The sequence below is a fragment of the Artemia franciscana genome, chromosome 18 (genome assembly GCF_032884065.1).
Source record: "Artemia franciscana chromosome 18, ASM3288406v1, whole genome shotgun sequence".
Classification (NCBI taxonomy): Eukaryota; Metazoa; Arthropoda; class Branchiopoda; order Anostraca; family Artemiidae; genus Artemia; species Artemia franciscana.
This window is the reverse complement of record NC_088880.1, coordinates 27,954,908-27,969,635: the sequence shown is the minus strand read 5'-3', so window position 1 is coordinate 27,969,635 and position 14,728 is coordinate 27,954,908. Positions and strand designations below refer to the sequence as shown.

Below are 14,728 nucleotides of genomic sequence, written 5' to 3'. Positions count from 1 at the left end.
TGATTTTTTTTAATATCTAGGGAGGATAATTTTGCGGTTTTTCAATATAATACCCCAAAAAAGGCAGTTTAAATGAACACACCACCAAAACAGTCATTTTTGCAACTTTTTGGGGCCAAAAATTAGAGACCACGTGTTCCCCTGAAAGGACGCCATTGGTTATATGGTACTTTTTGATCGTTACTGATTTACTTGTTCTAAAATTACTTTATTAATTTTATATCTCTTCTTAGTTCCTATAGACATTTATCCTACACTCGTTATTCAGTTCTTTGAAAAGCAAGAATCCGGCGGAACCTCTTAAGCGCTACGCGCAGCTGAAAGTGGGCGGTTCAAAAATCCATTCCTCAAAAAAGTAGTGTGAATTCAAGTCTTGACAAAGTAAGAAGTGAATTTTAAAGGATATTTTTGTCTTCAGAAAATGGGGATATTTCAATGGTAATATATTATTCAATGCATGCTTTAAATTGTATTACAGATTAAGTAGGGATGAATATTAATTAAAATTGATATTTTAGGGGAAATAATTAATTTCAGGCTATTGGCTTATCAAAAATATAGCATAGTTAGGCCTACTGTTCAATTTTCCATTCAAGAGGCTACTCGGTAATAGCACAAGGCTACGGCTTTTTAGAAGGAGACATGCTAGAACAATCAATTTATATATATATATATATATATATATATATAGGCCTGTAGCTGATTTTTATGATTTTGTTGGTGTTTTTGATAAGTCATCGCCAGCCTCGCTCTAGCATAATAATTGATGAAAACTGATTCAAACCAGATATAATGGGGGGGGGGGGAGGAAATATGTTAATATAGCCTAATTGGGAATGTTGTCAAGGAGCTTGATTTGCTATAGGGCAGGGGGGAAGACAACTATCCCTTTTGAACCAATTCGCCCCTCCCCCACCTGAGATTTAGTTTCGGCAAACAATCTTGTTAAAACTAAGATAAGCCTGCATAAATCAAGCATCCAGAGAAACAGGTCAGTTTTCTTTAGTAGCCTATATCTTTGCCTTTATGTTACTATATGGTTCATTTTTCACTATTATTTTTACTTGCTTTGGAGAAGTTGGATTGAACTTACCCCTCTCCCAGGATTTTGACAAAATTACGCCATTGCTGTTGAGAAAGAAACATGTTAGGAAAACAATGCTTACTTCTTAATATGCAGAATAATTCTAGTTAATACATTTTGACTACATCGCCACTAGGCTATAATTTACCCCCAACTCCGTCGAATGTGCAGATATACAGCCCATAATAAGGATTTCCCATGCATTTTGCCATAAATCCCTCCTGTTTCAACCTGTCTACCCGTAACTTGAATCAACGCTGACGAGATGAAGAAACGGAAAATATCCTACTTGGGGAATAGCCTATATCATTTGGAGTAGGCTATATTCTAGCACCAATTCTGGCTATGGTCATATCTCTCCCCGCTGGGGAGGGAGGGATTGGGACATAATTACGTCGGAATTAGTTATTATATTTGGAAAGAAAATTGAATGTTGCATTTCTTTTATTCCTATCTAAATTCTGTCGTATGATTAATCTTAACCCTCCCTAGTATTTTGTAGCACTACATTCAATTATTACCCTCGTGGATTTTAAAATAGCCTACGAATCTAACTTTTTATTTATTTTATAAAACTGTAACTTTATGGAATAAATAGTATATTTGATGACCTTGGAGAATCATAAGTGAGGTCCAATTACTTTTGCAAGTTTATTCAGAAAAATTGGCCAGAGTTAGATTTTCACTCAGGCGGGAGGGGCAAATGTAGACTTTGTCGCCCCCTGCCACACGATCAATATTGTAGTTATTACAATTTTAGCTTGTTTTGTAGCCCCCAGGCATACCACCCGGGCGCTTGCCCCCACCTAGATCTAGCCCTGAAATTGACTTGGAAAATGGATGGAAACACTCAATTTTTAACGACTCGTTTTCTGTCAATAGCCTATATATGATAGTTTTCAGTGCCTTTGTCAAGAGGCAAAGGCATGGGAAATCTGTTTTGCCAAGCCTTGCCAAGCTGTGCCAAGCCTTACCGGACTGCCACGTGTGGCGGAACTATACGGCACATGAGCTGCTCCAAGATCTGTACCAGTTAGTGGAAAGTGAATGTTTCCTCGGCCTCTACGAATGCTATTTTATTCATTTATTTTTATTCTGAACATAAATGGACTGCACTCACGGCAATATGTAGAGGAGAAGGGGTAAAATAAATTTTAAATCTAGGAGGGACTTCTGATGAAAATACCAAAATAAAATCAATGAAAGATATCCAAAACGGTATATTTTGAAATCTAAGGGAGGGGGCAATTGACTTCTAGGCATTACTATTGAGGCATTGTGGTACGGAATTGTCCCATTACGAAATAATAGAAAGAACCGTAGATGTTGCAATCCATTAGGCCTGTTTACATAAAAAAAGAACCAGTACTTCTAATCGCTTATAATAACGTTACAAAAAAGTTCACAATTTACACAAAAATGGTTCTCCGTGTGTACCATCAATAATAAATTAAATAATATGTTCCATAGCCATAACATAATACAAAATAACATAAAAAAAGACCAGTGGTGTCAATTGGGACCCTTCCCCCTAGATTATGAAAACATCTTTTTTGGTGCGTGTTTCGGTAAATAAATGACTTACCAATAAAGTGAACATACCCTTTGATGCCTTTTTTATGTTCTTTACGAATATAATAATCGCTTCTATTGCAAATTCAAATTTAAACACTTTTTGGCCTAATCTAGTCTAACCCAACCTAAACTAACCTTATAAACAATTTTGGCACTGAGAAAATGTAGTATTAGTTTGTCGAAAATGACCGAGAAAACAGCGCTGAGAAAACGTAGTATGATTTTGTCGGAAAACGACCGATCAACTCATACTTTAATTGAAATTCGTTATTTTCAAAAGCTCAAAAAGTGCTTAAATATGAATTTTGTGATAGAAGCGATTATTTTATTCGTAAAGAGCTTAAAAGGTATTGAGTGGTATGTTTATTTTATTGGTAAGTCAATAATATGGACAGTCACATATTTGCCCGTATTTCTGTCGGAAATAGTTTTTGGTACCTTTCTTCAAAAAAGTTGGATTTTTTTTTTTTAATTGACGCCACTGGCTATGACGCTAAAGAACCTTCAGCTATAGATAAATCTGGTAATTATTAAATATTTATAGCCAAAAATCATTTGGTTTCAGAAAATACCCCCTATACAACCTTCTTTCCAAAAAATATTTTATACTTGTGTATTATTCCGAACACAATCAAGAAATTTGCTTTGTTTGATCTGAGTGAAACCGGTTTTTCTCTCGCGTTTGGTTATAATTAGCTTATTCTTTCGTAAAATAAACCACGATGCATATATATTTCAATTAAATGTTTAATATATAGAGGTTGTTAGGTATTTAACTTAATGCGTTCTAGACAGCCTGCTTTCTATAGTCCTTTGTTGTAATTCCATAATTCTGTTACTGAAATATTATGTTTTGATCATATTTCGGTATACTTCATTATGATTAACATAACTTCACTTCTCGAGTGCATTCGGGATATTACACAAGCACTAAATTACCATGGCCAAAACACCCTTGTACAGTGCTACCAATTATAAGAATGTAGAGAGGGGGAGGGGTAAATCTATTTTCCAGAAATTAGAGAGGATAAGTTCAATGAAAATTTCAAAGAAAGATATTTCTGTGACCTCCTCCCACTCCCGACTGTTACCCTCCCTTTGCCTATTGAATCCTCTATAAGCTTTTCCATGACTCTACCTTATTCTAATCTTAAGAACCTGGAGGTTTTGCGAAACGTCGTTCTTGCCATAAAGTTAAGTTTTTCATCTGAAATTCAGGTTTTTTAGCCGCTACCCGTAGATTAAATGAGTCTGCTTCCTTTCCTGTCATTATAGTAACATTTTGTTGAATCTACACACGGAGCTTGAAAACCATAAAATTTTTCTGATTATGTCATTGTTTGACGCAGTGGTCCGGAAGTCATCGTTTACTAGTCGGTCTAAAAATGTTGAAACGTCATTCCTCTTTGTCAATATCAAGTGAAAATTACATTCGCAATTTCAAGAAAAGTTGTTGACTTTAGGAAAAATGTGTGGTTTGGGCGGGAAGTTTGAAGATGATATGACTGTTCATTCACAACGTGATTTTGTATAAACGACGGTAAAAATGAAATCCGATTGGTCAAGAAAGGATTTACACAGCCATGTATATCTTTAAAAATGACATATAGGGAATTTTATCAGTTCAGTATTTTTATTTTTTAGGGGGGGGGGTTGCATGTCCCTGAATTTAAAAAATACCTTTTTGGGCGTATTTACTTTGAAAAATAGCCTTTGTAAGTAATCTGAATAAAAAATACGATAAGTTTGCACCCTTCTAGATAGGGCCGTATCCAGGAGTCAGCCGTTTTAGCCCCCCCCCCCCTCCGCCTCTGAAAATTTTGTTTTAATCTTGCAAAATAAAAATAGCTTACATGCAATTAAATTTTGGTGTCTTTTTAAAGATTTTTTTTAGGTCTTTACCTATTTTTCATGAAGACTCTTTTGAACTTTAGATTTTTCAAATTAAATTTTTTGCTATTTTCTCCAATTTTTTTTTGATTTTAGGAAGAGACAGTTAGTTCTTAGCGTACAGAGCACGAGATTGTGGAGGGGGCTGCCCCCCATATACGGAGTGATTTATGTTCGTTTTTGCTCCTTTCTTTTCACTCGAAAGAACTTTCTTCCTTAATTTAATTAGGTATTAATCAATTAAACTTGTGACATAATTTTTGCGTTTGCCCTTCAATAATTTTTGACTAATAAAAGGGGCACTAGCCCTTTCAATTTCCAATGGAGAGAGCCCCTTTCGAAGGTTCAACGACAACAAATGGTCATCTCGAAATTTCTGTCAAAAGCATTTCGGGAAAATATGGGGTGTGGGGGGGTATCCAACCTCTGATCACTCTGAATCTTAAAAAGGACGCTAGAACTTCTGATAACCAATCCAATGAGCCCCCCTCCGAAGTTTATTCGATCACCCTTTCTACGTATAGGCTACGTTATATAGCCCCCAGGGCATAACTCACTACCCTTGCCCTGAGGACTGTGGGGAGGGGGTTGTCATCCTTAAAGACATAATTTTCGGACCTTTCAATTATGTTGAAAACAATGGCTATCTCAAAATTCTGATTGGATGTCTTTTGGGAAATGGTGGGTGTGGGGAGGGGAGTTTGTTGCCCTTCAGTCACTTTCTAATCACCCTCCGATCACTCTTGATCTTAAAAAAAGGCACTAGAACTTCTGATTACCAATCCAATGAGTTCCCTCCGAAGTTTTACGATCACTTTTTCTATATATATATATATATATATATATATATATATATATATATATATATATATATATATATATATATATAACCCTTGACCTGAGAGCTCTGGGGGGAATTCATCCTCAATGGCATAATTTCCTGACCTTTCATTTGCGTTGAACAAAATGGCTATCTCACAATTTTGATTGGATGTATTTGAGGAAATGGTGGGCTCGTAAGGGGGTTAGTTGCCCTTCAATTACTTTTGACTATTAAAAAGGGCACTAGGACTTTCAATTTCCAGTCGAATGAGCGTATTTGAAGTTTTTACGACAACTCCTTCGATACGAAGTACCCTGCTCTAAAAAACCAAAAAGTAAATTATACATTGTGGCCACATTGCTCTTTACTTAGGCAGTGCTATTATACAAAAAAACATTAAATCATAGGAAAGGCCACAAAATTTCGAAATTTTAAGGGAAAATCGACTGCCCCCTCCCAACGCTGTTCTGATTTCAATCTATGGCCGAGGAAAAGACCATGTTCACCTTTTTGGATTTATGTTTGGTTGTTACACAATCCTATATATATATATATATATATATATATATATATATATATATATATATATATATATATATATATATATATATATATATATATATATATATATATATATATATATATATATATATATATATATATATATATATATATATATAGAATCAATTAAAACTTGTGACATAATTTTTGCGTTTGACAAAGAAAGCTCGCACTTTCATTGTGGCTCCTGCCTTAAAGATGTCGCTCCTCGACACCCTTGAATAGGGGAGGGGGCTAATCTTTTTTTGACTCCCATTCTAAATAATATCTCTCAGAAATTAAAATCATGACTGCAGAATGAAGGAAAACTTTCATAGTTTCACTATTCTCCCCCTCCGCAAATTTTGGTTTGGCGCGTAAAAACGTAACTAAAATGTTTGTAACGAATTTTTAATTTGTGTTTGTTAACCTTTCCTACCCCCAAACAAAATCTTTGCAAAATATTAGTTTCAAAATAATAAGCCTTACATCTTGAATTAAGTATAAAAAAGCAAGTTTTTTCAACTGAAAGTAAGGATCAACATTAAAACTTATAACGAACAGATATTATTATGTCTATGAATGGGGTCGTCATCTCCTCAACACCTCACTCTTTACGCTAAAGTTTTTAGTACTTAAAAAAAAGAAGCTTATTGCTCTAACCAAAAAACCCCTGTGTGTTTCAGAAGTCATTGTTAAAGAACTGGGACAAAATTATATTTACTGGAAAGAGTGAATTGTTGAGTAGGGGACAACCTCCTTCGTATACGTAACAATTTCTGTTCGTTTTAAGTTTAAATGTTGCTCCTTACTTTTTATTTCTGTTCGTTGTTTTAAATAATGCCAGGAAATCTGACCCCACCTCTACGGAAAAATCCCATCCCACGGAAATATCCTCTATACAATTCAGCCCTGGTGAAAATTTACCCCAGACAATTACTCTTAACCACTCTGCACGTAAGATTTAGTCGGAAAAGAGAAAGCAAGGTACGTAAAAAGAATTTTGCGGAAGAATTCTGGCAAATTTCCGCAGTGTATAATTTCCCCTGACAAGTTCACTCCCCGGAAACCCCTCCCCGTGGAAAAACACCCAGCAGAAAATGTGTCCATCCCCAACCCAAAAATGTATGCTTGCATCCCAATAACAAATACTAGCCTATGTGTACACAATGGGCAAATTTTGTGACTTAAAGAACTTTCCCCTGGGGCTGTGGGGGGGGGGGTTGAGTGGTCAGGTTAAAGCATAGTTATTAGGCTTTTCAACTATACTGAACAAAATGGCTATCTTTTGATCGGACGATTTTGGAAAAAGAGGCGGGGAAGGGGGTGTGGTTGACCTGGAATTTTTTGGTCACTGAATAATGGCACTCATTAAGATCCCTTGACTTTTAGGGGGTGTTTTCCCCTGTTTTCGAAAATCGGGAAAACTGTCCCAGGCTCATAGACTTTGATGAGTAGGGCTAAACTTAATGAGATTTATATGTTTGAAATCAGCACAAAAAGCCGATTCTCTTGATATATCTCTTGATATCAAAATTTTGCTTTGTAGAGTTTCGGTTAGTATTGAGCCGGGTCACTCCTTACTTACAGTTCGTTACCACGAACTGCTTAATCTGATCCATTTCGCTTTCTAGGGCTATAGTGAGAGAAAGGTTGTGATGGCTAGGGCACGTTCTACCGACGAAAGATGACTGATTGCCAAAAATTGTGCGGTACTTGTGTATTATACGCCAAACACTCAAATTGCTCATTTAATTAGAACCTATTTCTCCGATGCTTAATCTTAGTGAAATATAATATTATATGATGAGAATGAAATACTTTAGAAACAGTGTGGGCTGTGTATTTATACATTAGTGCAAATATATAGCCTAAGGTATATGTTTCCAACCTATTATCTTGTCTTTCTTGTGTTGTCTATCACTTGTCTTGTCTCATGCTAAGCTGAAAGAAACTAACGGAGAAACTGGCTTGTTCTCGAGTTTTTACACAGCGTAAACTTGAATGTGTGCCGTATAATACACATGTGTATAATAAACATGATTGTCCTTGCCAGCCAACTGTCTAAACGGAAAGCAAGTTGTCCGCGGTTGGGGTGAGAGGATGTCACAGAGAAAGATTTAAGGGAAATAGGAAGTTCCTTAAAGGGTATAAAGAGGGAGGCTTTGAATAGATTGGGATGGAGGAGTAGCGTGCGTAGCTCTGTTGGCCTCAGGTGGTTTAGTGCCGCGGTGAGTTGTTAGTGGTAGTAGTAGTACCCAAAATTCTAATGCTTAAAAACTAAATAAAGTTCAACTTGAGAAATTACGAACGGGATATATAGTTGCAGCAGAATTCGTATGTAATTTTGATTTTATAGTCAAGTGTGACTATAATATGGCCCAGGTATAAAAACTCAAGGCTTATGCTGCTTTTGGGAATACAAGACTAATTGGATAGCAAGAACAACAAGAACAATGACTTCTGAGACCCCACTGCTTTTCCATTAATGATTATAGGCCAAATGAAATTACAGTATATAATTACTAAAAACTTTCAATTTAAATATTAAAAGAAAGGAAACGATCACAAAGTTTATGACATCGAAAACTTTTCCTCATTGACTTTATTATTTTTTTTTTACGGATTTTCATTTAATTTTACCCCAACTTGATTTGTGTTCCAGATTGCTTACATATTGGCAAATCTTTACCTATCACCTGCCCTAGATATGCTCATTAAGCTACAAAACATTAGCTAGAAAAAAAATCACGCAGATACTAAGTGTCAAGCGGTGGTTCATTGAATAGTCAGAAAAACTAATATAAAAGCATTGAGAGATAATTTCTGAAAATATAAAAGCATGCATAGACAATGTTCCATATTTGTGGGTGTTGTCAGGCTTTAAACTGTGTAAAACAAGAATTTGTTTTGGCTGCAGCAGAATTTTAATAGATAAATTTAAATTCAGATTTTTTTCAATGCTCTAAGTCTGACCTAGGGATGCGCCTAGGTATTATCTTAGATAATAAGATTTCATCACATTCCTTTTAATTTTTACATTAATTTCGAGGGACAAAATCATTAAAGCAAAAGGTTTTGTGACTATTAGTAGCTGGGTTAATTTTTGTCTGTGCGTCTTAATTGTGGTGATAATTTGAGAATCCTTGATGAAAATGTGGGCAAAATAAATAAATGAAACGTTCTGCCGATGAAGAATAACACATAGCCATAGATTGTCCTTGCCGGCCGACCATCTAAGTCCAAGTAAAAATCAGGTTATCCCTGGATGGGGTTGGCGCAGGTCATGAGGGAAGATTTAAGGGAAACTAGAACTTTGTGCGAGGGTGTAAAGAGGAATATTCAATATTGAAAAAAGGTTATATTTACTTGCATTCTTTCGAAACTCAAAAGATCAATAAAATATGTCTATTAGTGGGTGTAGCCCACTAAACGGCGTTCCACAAGGTACAATTCCGATGCTAAAATAATCTCTTTAATCATTTAGCCATGTTAATCATTAAGGTTTTGTCGTTAATAAGAAAGTAGCCTTATTTAGCAATGATAAAGAGGACTTAAAGTTTTGGCCGTTACAATATTTTATGTTAGTTCCTCATGTAAGAATTGTGAGCTTTTATGAAGCTAGGAAATAACATATCCTTCATTCAGACAAGTTTCATTTTTGCGAAACCATAACCGGTAACATATAAGCACACATAATTTTGGTCGATCACCTCAATTGCGTTTATAGGAGTTCCTCGCCTAAGAATTGCAAGCTCCTATAAAGCTAGGATATGGAATATCTCAGAATCATAGAAGTTTCAGTTACTTCTATATTTTGGCAACCCACGAAATCAGCAATATATCCCTTTGAATACTTGTAGTCAATACCGTATCCAGGGGGGTATAGAATTTGACCCCCCCCCCCCAAATTTTTGTTCGAATCGTAAAAACATAACAAAAATGAATACATTTCTTATGCGTTTTAAAGTTTTTTTTCAACCCCCCTCCCCCCGAAAAAATATTTTGTAAATCCCTCCCCCCACCCAAAAATCCTGGATATGGTCCTGCTTGTAGTAATGGTTTTTAAACGGCGTTCCCCATAAACTCAGGTACGGCACTAAAAGTATTCATATGTAAGGTTAATCATAACAAGTTTTTGGTAGTAAAGAAGTGCGCTTATATGCCGATGACTGTGAGGACTTGTACGGTCTCTATACTATTTTGGCTGATTGGCCTAATTACGTTTTACAATAATTCCTCATTAAAGAACTCTCACCTTTATGAAGCTAAGACATGAAATATCTAACATTCATTTGATAAGTTTTTCTTGCTTCCCTTTTCGGTTAAACTCACGAGATCAGCAATATATCCCTATGAATGCTTTTAGCAATGTCCTACTAAAACAGGGATTAGTCTCTAGGGGAATGGAAAAGTAATACTCTCGCCCTGTCCTCTAAATGAAATTTCCAAAGATAGAACATCTTAGAAATATTGGGACGAAAGAAAATTTTCTGAGAAAATAAATGATATAGCCTACTGACATCTAATGTCTGCAAGCAGAGCCGTTCGTAGGGTTGGTGTGCCCGGGGCAAAATAAGTTACAGCGCCTCTCTCCTCCCGACTCAAAAATAGGGAACAAACAAAGCCGAGTCAAAGTAAAAAATTGGATCAAAGGGGGCAGTTCTCCACCAGCGGTGTCCCCTCCCCGTCAAGCCACGGCGACCGAGGCAAGTGCTAGGGTCCCCCCTCCTAGGAACGGCTTTGTCTGCAAGATTGAAGTACGTAAAATAATCCGAAAAGATAAACTTTCCGAACAATGACAGAAAATATTAAGTATTTCTAAGATCTATCTTTTGTTTCAAAACATACTTGTCCATTGAAACTTGTTTAGTTGTTGTCATCTCATGGTTGTGGTTTTGAATCGAGTCCTTCGAATAATTCACAAAAAATCCCTTATGCATATTTGCACACAGGGGTGGAAGTGATCTTTAGTCCTATTCGAAATAAAGACCTGCTCCAGGAAGAAATTTAAAACCAGACGTTTGGAAAGGTCGAGGCATTGCCTACTCTACGCCACCTGGTATCCATCAGGCCACCTGGTATCCCTCTCTGGTTGCCTGGTACCCTCTCAGGTCACCTGGTACCCTTATTAGGTCACCTTCTATCTGTCGCAGGTCACCTGGTATCCCTCGTAGGTCACCTGGTATTCTTCTCAAGTCACCTGCTATCCCTCGCAGGTCACCTGGTATCCCTCTCAGGTTATGTGGTATCCCTCTCAGGTCACCTGGTATCCCTCTCAGGTCACCTGGTATCCTCTCAGGTCACCTGGTATCCATCTCAGGTCTCCTGGTATCCCTCTCAGGTCACCTGATACCCCTCTCAGGTCATTTGTTATCTCTGTCAGGTCACCTGGTGTCCCTCTCAAGTCACCTGGTATCTTTCTCAGTCACCGGGTATCCCTCTCAGAGCTTCACATGTCTTCCACATTTTCTTCACACTCGGTTCAGTTTCTACCACGCCTGGCACGCGCCACCTGGCGCACGTGATTTCTGAAGATGGGTGTCCTCTTGGAAAAGGCATATTTGCGTCAGGGTGGTAATTGAATACTACCCTGCCAATGATTGAATCCCATAAAAAAAATAGACCTGCAGAAGCATGAGGAGTAGTGTTGAACAAGTATGCGCATGGAATTTTTGTTGGGAGGTAGCCTACGTAACTCTGATTAAAGCCCCAACAAAAATAGCCTAATTGTAAACTTTTTTTTTAAATTCAAAGGCTTTTAGCATTGACCCGAATTCTACTAAATTCTAAAAATATTCAGCAGTCTGGGAAGGAGAAAATGATCCAGGCGTGTTGGAATTAACCAAGGGAAAGTAATTCCTAGAGTTTATGGGTCTTTATCGATTAAAGTAGTAGTTGTGCTTACCAAACAACGCGGTCTTTGAGAAAAGTTCCTTAACCTTTGGACTTCAAATTGTAATTAATTTAAAAAACTTTTTCTAAAAGACAAGTTTTTCAAGGAAAAGTAAAGAGCTCCATTGAGCCAAGAATGAGGAGAAAAAAAATTCAAATAATCCTCTAAGCATAAAACTACCACGAATCAATATCAATAAATAAATGAAACTCTTAACGAAGAGAAATTACAATAAATAGTCGAGTCAAACTCAAAATAAGCAAAAATTAATACGAGTAGGGCTGATAACCCCTATGACTTTCAAGACCAGAATATAATTTGCGCTTTACTGAAAAAACAACAACAAACAAACAAATAAATGACCTTGGATCGTCAGTTTAATTGACATATACTGACACTTCTTTGTTAAGGTTTTGATATTTTTTTATTTATGAAAGTAAGAAAGGTGAAAACATTTCAAACATAGGCCTATTTTGTTTTCAGTAAAACTCACATTGTGTTCCAATTATGTTATTTATTGATACTGATCTGTGGTAGTTTTTTTCACTTGGAAGACTAGGCCTATTTGACTTTATTTTTGCTCATTCTTGGCTTAATGGAGCTTTTTACCTCTCTTTGAAAAACTTGTTGTGTGGAAAATTTTTTTAAAATTTATTTCTTTTTTTTTTGCTGACATAGTCTTTTTCATGGAAAAGTAATATTTTATATATTTTCAGCTTTTTTTCTATAAGAATCCACACTATAGGTTGCTATTTATATCAACAATTTTTAATCTTGACACAAACAGTATTTTTTTATTTAATTTTATAGCTTCCGAAGTTGACCTGAAGTATAAAACTTAATATCATTCCCAAAAGATTCTATATATATGCGCTATGACAACCTGGATAGGCCTACATTTACACTTTTTATTTTTTTTATGTTCTAAGAGAAAAAGTAGTAATTGTAGTATCTCCAAAAGTTTCAACTTGATACTCTCTGTCGTTCTCGATATATTGCTGAGGTGTCTTATTGGCAACCATAAACACAATGCCTTTTGATTTATTTTAAAGCAACATTTAGTTTTGAAGCTTAATGGGCCAATTGCATAACTGTGGGGGGCTGAAATGCCTAATATCCTTGAGGACATAGTTGACGGACCGTTCTACTATGCTCAACCAAATGTCCCAAAATTTTGACATACCAAAATTTTTGTTAGATGTGGTTTAGGAATGGATGGGAGTGGGGGGGGGGCTTGTTACCCTCCAATAACTTTTGACTAATAAAAGGGGCACTAGCCCTTTCAATTTCTAATGGAGGGAGCCCTTTTCGAAGTTTCAACGACAAGAAATGGTCATCTCGAAATTCCTGTCAGATGCATTTCGGGAAATATGAAGTGGGGGGGGGTATCCAACCTCTGATCACTCTGAATCTTAAAGAGGACACTAGAACTTCTGATAACCAATCCAATGAGCCCCCTCCGAAGTTTATTCGATCACCCTTCCTATGTATATGCTACCTTATATAGCCCCCAGGGCATAACTCACTACCTTTGCCCTAAGGACTGTGGGGAGGGGGTTGTCATCCTTAAAAAGCAATTTTCAAACCTTTCAATTATGTTGAACACAATTGCTATCTCAAAATTTTGATTGGGTGTATATGGGGAAATGGTGGGCTTGGAAGGGGGTTAGTTGCCCTTCAATCACTTTTGACTATTAAAAAGGGCACTAGGTCTTTCAATTTCCAGTCGAATGAGCCTTTTTTAAGTTTCTACGACAACTCCTTCGATACGAAGTGTCCTTCTCTAAAAAGCCAAAAAGTAAATTATGCATTGTGCCCACATCGCTCTTTACTTAGGTAGTGCTATTATACAGAAAACATTAAATCATAGGAAAGGCCACAAAATGTCGAAATTTCAAGGGAAAATTGACTGAATCATCCCCCCCCCACGCTGTTCTGATTTTAATCTATGGCCGACGAAAAGACCATGTCCACCGCTTTTGGTTATGTTTGGTTGTTACACCATCCTATATATATATATATATATATATATATATATATATATATATATATATATATATATATATATATATATATATATATATATATATATATATATATATATATATATATATATATATATATATATATATATATATATATATATATATATATATATATATATATATATATATATATATATATATATATATATATATATATATATATATATATATATATATATATATATATATATATATATATATATATATATATATATATATATATATATATATATATATATATATATATATATATATATATATATATATATATATATATATATATATATATATATATATATATATATATATATATATATATATATATATATATATATATATATATATATATATATGAGCCCTTGTGTTGGGTTGTTGCCTCTGAATTATTTGTCTTTATTATTTTTTCTATTGTTTGGTAAATGACGACTTATACTTATTGACGACATGACTGCCTGTCCATGGATTATTCTTTATGGTTGATTGTGTTTGGCTATGCTGTTTGACCTATGTGATTGTATGGATGAGTAGGGTTAAGGCCTCATTCAAGTGCTGGTCTATATTAATCACTAATTTAGGAAAACTATCTTCCTTTTCTCCTTCTGTCTTTTTTTTTATGTGTTTGTGCTGTTGCATTGGTGATTTCTCTTTTCATAATATATATATATATATATATATATATATATATATATATATATATATATATATATATATATATATATATATATACATATATATATATATATATATATATATATATATATATATATATATATATATATATATATATATATATATATATATATGCTTATATTCATATATGCATGAAAATATGGTAAAACAATGGTTTTCTGGAGTGGCTATAAGACTACAGATTA

At 35.1% G+C, this 14,728-nt stretch overlaps 1 protein-coding gene across 1 annotated transcript in view; it reads left to right on the top strand.

Moving 5' to 3' along the window:
• Window positions 1-309: 309 nt before the first annotated feature.
• LOC136038833 (protein unzipped-like) overlaps window positions 310-14,728 on the top strand; it is a 141,760-nt gene continuing 127,341 nt past the window's right edge. The window contains exon 1 of the mRNA XM_065722245.1: window positions 310-438. Within this exon, the coding sequence (XP_065578317.1) occupies window positions 436-438 (3 nt within the window). The 5' untranslated portion in view covers window positions 310-435. The remainder of the gene's footprint in view (window positions 439-14,728) is intronic.